We start from the raw sequence: 14304 nt of genomic DNA on the forward strand, positions 1-14304 counted from the left end.
ATAAGATTTTTCATGTGGCCTCATCCAAGTGACGCACTTTTTCATACTGTTTTTAAGTAGCTCTTTAATTAATGTAGGGAAATTGCAAATGTTTCTTCTATTTAACCCCTTAATTTTATTACTTTTTTAAAAGAAAATATCTACCTACTCAAATGTAGTAAATTTTTATTGGTACGAAATTTCCAGCAGGTATAAAGAACGAAAATCGGTTGAAAAATATGTGGCCCCATCCTAGTGATTGGCAGTGTATATTGATCACTTATGTTTTTGAAATATGTTTTCACTTTGAAATACAATTATTTTTACTCTGTTTTTGTTCAACGTACGAAAAAATTGTTTAACTTAAAAAGGAAAACTCTAGAAATATTCTTCAAGGATACAAATATTTCATCAAACCTTATTCACTTATTGTGTTCTCCACTTCACGCCACATAAATGTTTTCTTTAGAAACTGTTGAGAAACTAAAAACGTGATCTTGATCAAATTCTTCAACGTGAAATTTGTGTTTAACACCCAAAGCTTTCACGAATTTTTACCAATCACAAGGATGGTGTATTTTAACTGTGTTCCGTTTTTTCTTTTTTTTTCAATTAAGGCATGGTCAACGTCGCATTCCTTGTGAGTGTGTTTAGGAAGAAGAAATGTATGATCAATGATCTCCAAAGCTTTGTCAAGTTGGAAAAAAGTTTCAAACATTGAAGCAATGAAAGAATTATTATTCTGTCAAGTGTTTATATTCTTCTTCTTTCTTTATAATCTTTATTCATTAAAAAACGATACATAATAATTTACAATAGAAAAAAATTTTTCAAGCCTGGCATTAGAGCCGTCTGCCGAATATTATCAAGACGTTTACATTGAAAGAAAAAGAGTATACAATTATGGAATATAAAACAAAGAACATATATAAATAATGTAACAAAAATGTGATCGCCTTTTTAAATGTTGTTTTGTAAAAATGTCAAAGTTATTTTTAAGAAGAAAAAGAATAGATAACAATAAATATATGTTACAATGGAAAAAGAAAACAATTAACAACTAAGTACTTTAAATGATTGTTCAAAATATTTAATTTTTTTTGTTAACTAAGAAACCGAAGATGGCGAGGAACTGGCAAGTTTCAGAAAATATGGACTTTTAGTTTAGTTAAAACGGAAAAAAGGTTTAATTTATGGAATATTGAGGCTTTTAGTTTAGCTTAAACAAAACTTTTTTTCTTTATTTATTTAAGTAGATACTTCAAAACAGACTCAAATAAGAATTTCTGTAATTATTTGCATGGGAGACATAGCGTGCCAGCAATGTCCAACGATACTCCCCGTTCAAAATACGTAAACATTCTTTCGACAAGAAAAAGCTTTTATCAAAATGAAGTCTATAAATTTCTTGTAAAATAGGACAAATTGCTAAAAAATAGTAAACATCTTCGTTTTGGTTTGAGTTGCAGAGTGAACAAATTGCATCTAAGTCCGTTCTATGTGGCCTGTAGTTGAGCTCAAGAGTTTCAGTCCGTATTTTGAATATTAAACTTATATCAGAAGCAGAAAGGTCCTCACAGAAAAAGTTATTAATACTCAAAGTCAAATTAAGACGGCTAGCCTTTTCGAGATAAGTTTTGTACATTTCCTCATTAACAATCGAAATGCAGTTGTAAAAGGTATTTCTCCATTCTTCTTTGTTGTTTGCATTTATATTCATTGCTAAATTATGAGCTGTGGCAAGAGCATGCCAAATTCTAAAAGGGGAATATCCAAAATGGAGTGATATAAGCAGAATTTGCTTGTGAAAATTACTATCATAGTCTACGTTGGTCATTAAATTTCTAACATATATTTGCGGAAGCCGGACTAAACATATATGGCGTAATTAGGCGTGCTACGCGGTAGCCGGAAGATTCTTTTGAAAAAGTATCTTTGAACAACTTCCATATCCTCTAGAAATTGGTATCCATGCACTTGATTCCCATAACAAAAGCAACTGTTCACGGTAGCCTAAAAGAACTTAAATTTCGATGTAGGGTCCGCGAAACTTCTAGAATCCACATCGAGTTTATAGCTGATTTGGCTTCTACCAGTTTCTCTTTAATATGATTTTTGATGTTCAAATTATGAGTGATAGTAAAATCAAGATATTTATACACGCTGACAACTTCAATAGTGGTATCATCTAACGTCCAATTTCGTACATTATTATCTGAACAGTTCTGGGGTTTAAAAATCATAATTTTAGATTTAGAAGTGTTAATTTTGAGATCCCACAAATCGCAATATTGTTTAAGTACTCGTATATTTATCTGAAGCTGCAATGTCACTGGGTTATTAAAGAACACCACCAGGTCATCGGCATAGAGCAAAACCTTCAAAGAAAAATCGCCATAGTTGACGCCTCCCAGTAATTTATTTTCCATGTCATTGATAAAAAGAGCGAACATCAGCGGACTCAATATACAGCCTTGTGGAACACCTGTTTCGGTATTAAAGGATTTTGACATAGATATAACATAGCAAACCATTGCAGATGTCTTTAATAAAAGTTGTTCATAAATATGAATAAATTTAGTTGAAAGACCAATAACTGCTAGCTTACAACTGTTTATAATAAAGTTTGATGGAAAGTTATAGTTTGATGGAAGGTCTTGAAGGTGTTTGAAAACGAATGAAGAAATTTAATTTCTACCACGATTTCCTTCTGCCTCATGCCACATGTAACAGTCAGAATGAACCTTTAAAGAATGAAACTGAAGACCTTGAAAAAGTTGTTAGGAGATATTGTTGCAAGTCGAATGTTAGAGTTTTTAAAGATTTGTTGTAGTCAGCGTTTTTTTTGTCTGATTCTTTCGACCTATAAGCAGTATCTGCTCTTAGGATGTGAGTTGTTTGTTCTTTTAAGAGATTCGTACGGTCTTAATCAGAAGCAATTCATCAATTTTCATTTTAAGAAATTCACGCTTGTGGCAAGTGTCTTATTTAAGTTTTCTTAATTAAAGGGTGTTGAAATTTGTAGATAACTTTGAAAGTGAAACTGGATCATATTTTTCTCAATAGAGCCAAAAACGTTTAGCTATTGATAAGTCAGTTGCCAAATATCTCTTAGAATTGTCTCGTCTAGTGAAGTTGGATTCATAAGATGGCAAACTGATTATGAATGTAATTATTTCATTTTGTTTTTCAGGTGAAAAGTTTTTAGGACCAGGATGTCTTCCACGCATATCAGCATTTATAATTACTATATGCCCTTCCAGCTTTTTTATAACTATTTTTATAAATTGCTCTAATTGACAAAGGGCCGATCTGAAACATTTTTGACAAACTGAAATTCTTTCACCATTAAATCCAACAAAAGTATTTATTGCATAGCTTCCTTTTCCAGGAATTAGTAAGACTCTTGTCTTTTCTTTCAGACTTAGTTTTCTAAACCGCAATGAAGCTAGATGCAAACGCTTGTCTAAGCTCATAAGAACAAAGTTTCCAAAATTTTGTAAAAATAAGCTGTTGGTTTTCATACAAAATTTGTCTTTACATTTGTTCGGACAGTTATCTAACTTGCGCAGACTTCGTTCCTGAACGGTGTTCCAGATGTTGACATGTAGCTTTTGCCAGAGTTTCTTTATTCTTTCTTCATCTTTTTTAATTGCCTTGCATTAGCTATTTTGTTATTTTGGTCATCATCTGAAATAGTTTTGCGATCTCCAAACAATAAGTTTTGCTCCAGCTGACGACCAGCGTTTTTTGTTTCAAAAGAAACATCAGATTCACTACGTACGTTTTCAGAAGCAACCGGGAAAAAACTAAAATCACAAATAGAATCATCGCTATCACAATCCGTTGATTTTTCATCTTCCCTTCCAGCTGAAAAAACAACGTTTTCTTCAGAGGCAAACTATTCATTTTTTTGTTCTGATATGTTCCGAAAGTTCTGGTGCTCTAAAATTTCTTTCACTTCATTTGCATCCTAAAAGTTCATTAAATGAAGGTTATTGACAGCATCTACAGAGAAGAGCTGTATAGAGCCATGTCTAGTTGTGGCATGGATGGAGACTTCACGCTGTTCCATAAAGGTTGGAAACAACTTAACAGAAAATTTCGATGTCAAAAAAGGTTATACGCTGTTATGCGATTTAACAATGTACTTGAAAGGATAGTGCAGAGCTCCCACGTCGAAACTAGAGGCACTATCTTTTAAAAGTCTGTCCAATTAAAAGAATATGCTGATGGCATTGACAAATGGCCCTTTGTGAGTATTGAAGCAGTGGTGGCAAAAATGAATTTGACGGTTAATGAGAGCAAAACAATGTATATGCTGTGACCGAGAAAGACCGTACTACACCAACAACTCGGTCAAAACGTCACCATCGAAAGATGTAATTTTGAGGTAGTTAAGGACTCTGTCTTCCTTGCTCCGCCACTATGAACGATATCAGTGCTGAGATCAAACGAAGAATAACTCTTGCTAACCGGTGTTTCTTGGGCATAAAAAGCAATTGAATAGCAAAGCCCTCTCTCCAGGGAACAAAGTGTCGCTATAAAAGACCCTCATCATCCCCGTCCTACTAAAACTTTCATAAGCATGGACCATTCCAAAAGCTGATGAAAGCACCTTGGGTCATTTCGAGAGACAAGTTCTTGGCGTGGACTACGCCCCCGTATGCATAGATGGTGAGTGGAGGAGAAGATCGAACAACGAGCTTCAACATACCTTTAACCAGAAGGGTAAAAGTCCAACAACTGAAATGGCTGGTTCACTTAGAGTGCATGGAAACCAATGCTTTGACTCGGAAAGTCTTCGAATTCAACGCCACAGGACAGAAAAGTAAAGGAAGACAAGTGGAAAGTGAATTCACCTAACTTGGATTGCAAAACTGAAGACATCTAGCTAGGGACCGAGCTAGATGGAGAAGTTAATTGGGTGAGGCCTTAGTTCACACAGGACTGTAGCACCATATGATTTGTATTTGAAGGAATAAACAACTGTTCTTAGTTTCTGAAATGTTTTTGAAGATTTGTTTGTGTTGTTGTTATTTTTTATATTTTTTCCACAAACCAGTGAACCCTGCTGACTACAAAATTCGTTTGTTTTTGACATAATTTTGTTGAGTTAATTTATAAATATAAACCTGAACATCGAATTCGTAATTTTAACAACACCATTTCTTAAACAAGACAGAATACAACCCAGAAAATAATAGTTTTTGATCAGTCCGAAATACCTTAAGCAATCTGATTGCATAAAACCCTGCAAAAGTAAGTAAAACCCAAGTAAGCCAACAAGTCTTTCTATTCGCCTATACATATATTGTAGTAAGTCATCATAAGAACACCATTATTTTTTTGTGCGGTGGGTCGGTCGTTTGTTTCCCTTTCATATATTAAAAGCATTTCATTATATTCTACCAAATTTATCGACACATAAAAATAATACAAACCACTCTATAAAAATGTATAGCTCTCTTTATGTACGAGTGTATTTTATTATTAAAGAAAAAGAAGAAGAATAAAATAATATCGATCGATTTAATGAAAATACAAACAAAAATGTTCGTAGATACATTTGTATATTCAACAACACTATCGATATACAAATACGAGTAGAACATGGTATTTATTTATTTAACCATCAGAAGATTTATTATATTGGCTCAAACTACATTTGTAGATATATGTATTAACTTACTCATCAACCTCATCCTCTGACAATGTAAGACCATTCTTATTTAATGACATCCTTTTGCTTGTAATTTATGCTCCTTTCTTGATGTATAACCTGAAATAGAGAAAATAAAATTTAGTATAGAAGAAAAGAAGTATCAGTTCAGTAAATTCTATGTTCTATGTTTTGAAGGTACTGACTTTGTGTACCTATTGAATATGAGACATTTTATTGAATCAAAAACATTTATGACTGACAAAAAGCTTTTAAGTAATCCTGTATACATGGGTTTATTTTCTTCTTACACTTACTTCCTTTAACTCATAGAATTCGAGCTAAAATCGTTCCTTTGAAAAGTATAAGGACATAATAGATGTTGATTTACAATAGAGAGGGGGATTGTTAGACTTTAAAACCAATTTTGAAATATTTTGAGAGGTATTTTACTTTTAAGGGAATAAAACCAATTAAAGCTTACCTGAGGCTTAAGAAATTTCTTAAACCCATAATCTCAGTTGAAAATGTTTGGCATTGTTATGAGGCGTCAGCTGCGTGTAACATTTACCCAGCCTGTTTCTTACTTCTGTGTATCAACACAAAAATATGAACAATTTGCCAAAAAACGGCTTTGTGATATTTTGTTTCTTAAAACAAAATTTAAAGTTATTGAGCAAATTATTTATGATACAAGCTAGCCCGACAGGTGTTGTTATGTCCTTTTCAAATTGGCAGTGTGTTTTTGAAACACTTAAGTTACGTGTACAAACAAAAATGGAAGAAATTTAATAAAAATAACGCCTCAGGGCACTATTTCTGTTTTCAAAAAGAATACAACTCAAATATTGTTTTTAGGAGTCACATAGTACCTACAGTGCTGTTCCTGAAATGTTGGTTTAACATTTTACTACGCTTTTCGAGATCAGTTCTTATAATTTAGGAACACTACAAACAGTTTCAGTTCATCTTATAAATTTGTGAGAGCCTATGTCTTAACTTTAGAAACAATAAAAAAAAAAATAAAAATACAAAAGAAATTTAGAATAAAATTATAGAAAAACAAATATTCAACGATAAAATATTATTTGACTTGAATCAAGGGAATAATAGAAACATTAGAAATAGAAAAGGAAAAAAGGAGAACAAATAATTAGAGTTAAGAAAAGAAGATAAGCTAAGTTAAGTAAGTTGCTTTGTTTAGAAAAGAAGATTTTAATACTTTTTTTGGAAAATGTGCATATCACCCGCAGATGAGTGGGAAGTGAGTTCCAGAGGAGACATGACGCGATGAAAAATTGCCTTTTCGAGGTCAAACACGAAAAGCGTGGCAAAATTACCGATGTCGATCTGTTCGATGTTGACATTCTGATTTTTAGCAAAGAGATACGCTGGTTGACGTGTTTTCAAGATTAAAAAAAAAACAGTATCAATGTTTGAAGCTTTATGAAGTCATTTAAAGGCATATTAAGTAAAATCTCTTGCAAATGTGAAACATGGTCGCACCTTCTTAACTCAAAGATGTATCGAATGATACTTTTAAAGGCTATGTTTAGTTTATTTTTGCTGATGGAATCGCAGTTGTAAGAAATTTCGTATTTATGAGTGAGAACAGGTGTAACTAGGGTCCTTGCTAGCATTAGTCTGGTTTTGAATGGAGTGATGTTTTGGGCGGTCCACAGTGTTCTAAGCGTTTCATAAGTTTTACCTATCAATTGGTTGATGTGATCATTCCAGGTCAATGTTCTATTGAAGATTTTTACTGGAATTTACGAATTCTAATGAGTTCTCGTTTAGAATTATGGAATGAAATATGAAATATGTTAAGTCTAATTTTTTTCTTGGTATAACCAGGTATTTGCATTTGCTTGCGTTGAGAATCATATTTTCTAATTTTTGATTCAGGGTGAAAACGCAGTCTTCAATCAAAACCAAACGACAGCTTTTGATACTTCATTTATAAAGAAAACGATTTCATTCAAATATATGAAAATAGAAAGGGAGTTAAAATTGATCCTTGGGGAACTCCTTGTTGAATCGGAAGAAAATCGGATAGATTTTCATTAAAGAAAACGGTTTGCTTTCTATCATTCAAAAAGAAAGAAAGTTGTTTAATAGCTTCTTAATCTGTTGAATAGTGACGCAGTTTATTCAGAAGTATTGAGTGATTCACCATGTCGAATGCTTTTGAAGAGTCTAGTAGGACTAAAAAAAGTTTCTTTATTAATATCGAGTTCAGTCCTTATGTCTTCGATTATATTAGTTAGTGTCGTAATACAGCTATGGTGTAAACGAAAACCCGATTCAAAATCGGCTAAAAGGTTGTTGCGACGGGTGAAGCAGCGTAATTATTTTGCATTATCCTTTCACCGACTTAGATAAAAAAGGAAGTATGGAATTCGGTCTAAATTCAGTACAAAGCGAGTTTTTGCGGATAGGAACTTTTTTTTTTTGCTTTTTTGCATTGATGGGGGAAAGTTCCAGTGGTAAGGATTGCCTTTATAAAATGTGTAAAGTAGGGTAGAAGCAATGGAAGAAAAGCTTTAATGAAAATTGAATTAAAATCATCAGCACCAGTGCCATTGTACTTTATACTAATGTCTTTTTCAACTATGTCTAAGGCGTTCTCTCAATCGAAGCTGAACGAAATGTCTGTAGAAGTTGGTGGTATGGTATTGAGAGAAACATGATCTCTCCGTATAAAAGTTGATGTTATTATCAATAAAAGCGGCATTTGGCTAGTGATAGTAGTCAAATACTAACCGAAGTGATTTTATGGGAAGAATGGGAAAAATCAGTTCGGAACATTAAGCCAATATTTTGTGTCACGTTTCAATTTGACAACACGTGGAATTTCTAAGAGACTGAACATTACTCAACAAACTGTGGCATGAAGTTTGAAAAAACATCAACATTTGTATAGAGATCGTCTACTACTATCAGCTTTTGGTATCAAAACGACGCTAATTGGATGTCAGGCTAGGTTGCCTTGAGATCGCCATTTCTACCTACCTACCTACTAGTAGGAAAAAAGCACATGGAGGTCAAAAAAGACGACCCCAGTGGTAATCGCCAGTAAAATCGTCGTCATCGGTTAACGATCTCGATGGACCTTAAAAACGATCTGTTGCGAGCTACAGGCAAAGTAATTTCGTCAAGTTCAGTGAGAAAAAGGCTTATTAAAGCTGGAGTCCGGCACTCAAGTCGGTACTGAAGCCGGATTTTAAAAAAAGAGTCAAAGAAAAACGATTTATTTGGGCTCAGGAGAACATAAATTGGAATCAAGACATATGGAACAATGTCATCTTTTCGAATAAATCAAAATTCAAGCTGCATATTGGAGATGGGAGGATACCTGCGCGAATAGAACCGAATGAAAGACTAAGCTCTGATTGCATTTTTTGAATGCCCCCAAAAAACAAGGGTGTGTTTTTTTTTATAATTAGCGAACACTAAAAGGGTTTTGTGTACTTTTAATATGCCAAAGATACAGTGTGAGCATTAGGAAAAGAGAAAAGGGTTGGATAGGAGCTGTCGGTGTCCATTGATTTTGAATTCCTGAACATTGCAATGAAAGGGAAGATTGAGCGTAGTACTGCTAAAAAATGAATCTCTGAACTTCATCGTACGGCCGATGTTGGGCTCAAGGGTAAACTGATGGGCATTCCTAGACGCACGGGTATTACGGTTAAATTGTTTAAGGGGAGGAATGCAACTGGCTATTTCACTAGAGCATAGTCCGTTAAAATAACGGTAAAAAAGGGTGAGGCAAGAAACCTTGCGTCGATGTTCGAGTGATGTAAACGAGTTGATGATGTTAATGTCACCAATCATTTTAAAAGCTCTTTTTTGAATACTGTCCAAGAGGCTTAAATAAGTTACTGGAGCACCAGCCCAGAGATGAGAGTGATATTCAAGTTTCGGACGTATATAGGTTTTGTAGATTGTAGCCAGGTCAAACGGGGACAAACATTTCTTGCTTCTTCTCAGAAAACATAGACATCTTGTGACATTTTTGCCGACATCGCGTATGATCGCTCCACAAAAGATGGCTGCTGATGCACATTCCGAAGTGTCGAGATTTTCAGTTTCGTTATAGGGTACATTACGCTTTAACGATGCAAGACAGTATTGGGTTTTCGTTTGAATGAGTACGAAAAAATATTGATCCTATAGAATCATTTACACGTTCAAGAAGTGGGGAAGCCATGACACTTTTTGGTAAGGTGGAATTTTCGGCTAACTGCCTTGCAAATAAGTTAAGTTGGCTTTACCAACAGAGCTTACTAAAGGAATGTCATTGACAACAAGCGTAGGAATCGAGGAAGAGGAAGGATTCCTCATGTTTTGTACGAATGTCCGAAAATCCCTACTACCTTTGGGACATTGCAGTATTTTTTGCCATAATTCTTGGGCATGTAAAATGTTGCAGGCTTTCTGCCTTGCTTAAACCTTTTCAGGTTTTCCTCAGTTGGGTTGGCCTTAAAACGCAGGAAGCTCACCTCTTTCTCCTTGATAACCTCTTAGTGTGATGGTGTGGGGTTATTTCTCTGGAGATTAAGAAGGCAGAATGAGCTTTCTAGAATCCAAAGTCAACTCAATTCATAGATAACGTACTGTAGCCCACGATGCTAGAGCTTTTTGAGGACACTTGCAGTTTAATTTTTCAACAGAACAATGCTCTTTGTCATGCAGCCAAAATTGTGAATATGAACTTCTTTTTGTTTTTATCATGACTCACTTTTATGACTAAAAATAATATTAAGAATTTATGTATTTGCTTAAAAGTACTTGGAAGAAAATAATATCAATGTACTAAGTTGTACAATTCACATCTCAATCCAATTGAGAATATTTGGTCTCTAATGAAACTTGAGGTTGCTCCTAGCGTCAGTTGATAAATAAAACAAAGCCGTAGTTAAAACAAGAAGAGGTTTAACAAAGTACATATAAGATGCAACATGGTTTTGAGAAGCAATAAAAAAACTGAATAAATAAAGTATTTTTATTTAATCCTTAAAAATGTGGCAGGTACCTAAAAAACTCATTTTTCAGTATTATCACTTTTTGCTCAGGTGATCATTTTAGAAAAATCTCAATACTCCTATTGTATCATAAAACGATTTGAAACACATGATAAAATAAAACCTCATTAAAAAATATGTTCTTATTTCAACACATTTGACAAATTTCGAAAAAAAAGTTTGGCCAACATTTTCCGAGCGGCACTGTATATTGACCAAGGGTGGGTATAAGATTTTTTTGAAAAGTTTTGTATCATTTTTTAACTTCATTGGTAAGATTTATTACATTGAAAAACCTACAAACTGAGCGATAACTTTTACATGGAGGAACTCCTGTAGAAGTATGTATAATGTTTCCTAAATAATGTCTGTCATTATTTCGGGAACTTAAATAATTATTTTGCTATTGGAGATCTACTCTTGTAGATCCAGTACATGTTTTCCACACCTCAATATCCAAAAAGGAGCTTGTAGTTCTCCATATCAATCTACCATCAACCAGATTTACCATATTGCGATCTACGCTAGACATGTTTCCAGAATCATGGATGTCCCAACTTTACTAGGAGCTAACATCCATCCACTCGGACCAGTGGTAACATAGCTAAGGTGCAATCAGAGAAGCATCTTCTGATATGCTGGGTTTAAAGAAACCACCAACAAGAAACCCCTATTTTGATGTTGAATGTCAACGACGAACTGAATTCCGCTATCAGGCAGCATGATCCATTCAATATAGATGACGAAAGCCAACAATCCCGTCCTCCCGACTTAGACGAAGTAACGATTGCCATATCTAAGCTGAAGTCAAACAAAGCCACTGGAGTAGATGGCTTGAGTGCCAAGCTCAAGCTCAAACTCGAGGAATAAATTCAGAAATTTTAAATCGATACCCACCATTTTTTTTATCGATTTCAAGGCCGCGTCTGACAGCATCTATAGGAATGAGCTGTTTGTGCAGAATGACCATGTAGATTTCGCACTGCTTTATAAAAGTTGGAAACAACTTAACAGCGGATGAAAGCACCTTGGAGCGTTTGAAGAGAAAAGTTATTCGCATGATCTACGGTCCCGTATTTATAGAAGCTGAGTAGAGAAAAAATTAAAAGACGAGCTGTACGGGCTGTACAGCGAAGTAGAATTAATGGATATTAAAATCGGACAACTGAGATGATGCACGTAGAGTGCATGGCAACCAATGATCCGGCCTGGAAAGTCATCGATTGTACGCCCACAGGACAGCGCAGTAGAGGAAGACCGCGAATCAGTTTTTTTAAGCTGTTTTTTGTTGTCATATTAAACAGAAATATAAAATGTTTCAATTGTTTTATTTTTACATTAGTAGTTATTAATGCTTATTCACAATAATTAATATAAAGTCAATACAAAAGCCAAGATATTCCATTAAAAAATAGAATGTTCAACAATATTATCTATAAACAAAATTAGTTTGTAGAATTTGCTTAGGTTAGGTTAGGTTATAGTGGCTGTCCAAGATGGAACGGACACACTTAGGCCAGTTTAATGGCCCATTGTGATACCACATGAATCTTGAGGCTTCCTCCTAAGCTCAATGGAACCAGTTAGAGTCTCTTACGAAACGTGAGAGGCTGATTATCCCGATATGATTTAGATCGTTTAGATCGTTAAAGAAGAATTCTCCTAGGTAATTCTTGCATTTTCGAGCTAGAGCAGGGCATGTGCAGAGAAGATGAAGAACCGTTTCTTCCTCTTCCTCGTCCATACAGCTTCTGCAAAAGTCATTTGAGAATACGCCTAGTCTCATGGCGTGCTTTCCTATTAGACAGTGTCCGGTTATGACACCTATTATCGAGCTTATATGCGATCTGCTTAGAGAGAGCAAGCACCTTGAACGTTTTAAATCCAGTGTTGGCCAGATGTTTTTTGTGGCTTGACACGTGGTGATGTTGGTCCACCTGGTGCCTGCCCTCCTCACAGCGTCTTGCATTAGTAGCAGTTTACAAGTAGCGATTGGTATGCCAGTACTTGCCAAACGTGGTAGGATGGGTTGTACTGTACCGTTCCTCTTCGTCCTTTAGTTTCAGGACTCATCTGGAGAAAATTCTCGAGAATCATTGACCTTACTCAGCTTCTACAACTCGACAAGTTCGACGTTCAGAGTAGAAGTAGAATTAGCTTAGTTCGTACAAAAGATACACAAGTTAAAAACTATTTTTGTTGGTTTAACAAAGAAGAAACCATGAAATTAAATAAAAATAACATTATAATGTTAAGTATAAGACTTAATTACAGACAATAGAATTTTTGTCCGTGAAATATTTCAAACAAACTAATGTTTCTAATGTTAATTATTGACGACAGAAAATATTTGCAACGTAAAAGCAACACATATTTTAATTAAAACATCATTTGAAGATTCTTTTTATAGATACATTTTCAATTTTATAAATTAGAAAAGAACAAATTATTTTAAATTAAAAGTTAAAAATCATTACGAACATTTCTTTCACGATTCTTATGGTTTTTAAAACATTTAAATTGAAATAATAAAAAATAATGGCTCATGCCTTCCAAACATTGATTTCTTGTTGTTCTTTAAAAAAAGGGAAGTATTGGTAGTAATTCCTCAATCTCATCCATCAAGGGATTTAACAAAGACATACAACAAGGATTAAGAGAGCTTTTCGGATCTCATTATCGTTGTTATTGATTAAAACCTTTAACATTTTACAACACACATGTTGCTGATTTTTCGCTTCCGTGTGAAGTGTTGTTTATTTTATTTTTCACAAACAAAATAAATTAAATAAAAGGGCGTTTCTGCCCCGAAGATGAATTAATAATGAGTTTAATTCAGTAATTTTGTAAAAACTTTCAGCAGAATTAAGGAACGATTTAAATAAATAATGTTTTTTTTCTGATGATACTTATTTTCATTTCCTTTAATTTCAACAAAATGAGTGCAAATCTTTCAACGTCCAAACACATTTTTGTTACTTATTAAACGCAATATAAACCCGGAAAGTAAGGTACCTAGATGGTGAATTTTAGTGAAGAGATTTATTTATACACTTCGTGTCACATGAATAGGGACAAACTTTTTTTGTTTTTTATTTGACGATATATTCAAACACTTGATTGTTTAGAAGCTTAGTACGATATAATCAAGAATTATGGGTAGAGGTAAGGGTCTAACCAAAGAGGGAACATATAAAATTCTATAATGCTGATATTTAGAAGGGGGAGAATGAGGCACCTATTCAAAATGAGCCTCTCATACTTAAAATCCAAACAGATGTAGGAAGACCTTCCCAAGGTGAGCAAGCGGCTTGCCCCACCAAAGATCCGAGTCTTTTGGCGTGAATTATCTACCACAGATTTCACTTGAAACTAATCTGGAAAAAATTCAAAATGTAGCCGTGCTGGATTTGAATCAAGTGAAGACTGCAACTTGTCAAAAACCTTATTTTTCGTTGCATTAAAATCATTTTGGACACACAATTTCTCGTTCCTAAAATATTCGAGGTGGCACACAGATGTATCTCTAAGATAATTATTTAGTATTTAGGAATCTTGAAACTTCAAAATTGATTTTCTTTTCAAAAACTAAAAATATTGGCGTGAAACAATTTTTGTCTTATAGAAACTAAAAAATTG

The 14304-nt window shown here is 34.1% G+C and overlaps 1 protein-coding gene across 1 annotated transcript in view; it reads right to left on the reverse strand.

Moving 5' to 3' along the window:
* The window catches only part of LOC129954189 (uridine phosphorylase 1), a 105667-nt gene that overhangs the window by 57672 nt on the left and 33691 nt on the right, over window positions 1–14304 (reverse strand). Inside the window, exon 2 of the mRNA XM_056067933.1 lies at window positions 5672–5761. Coding sequence (XP_055923908.1) covers window positions 5672–5721 — 50 coding nt within the window. The 5' untranslated portion in view covers window positions 5722–5761. The remainder of the gene's footprint in view (window positions 1–5671; window positions 5762–14304) is intronic.

This window comes from Eupeodes corollae, chromosome 1 (genome assembly GCF_945859685.1).
Source record: "Eupeodes corollae chromosome 1, idEupCoro1.1, whole genome shotgun sequence".
In the NCBI taxonomy this organism is placed as follows: Eukaryota; Metazoa; Arthropoda; class Insecta; order Diptera; family Syrphidae; genus Eupeodes; species Eupeodes corollae.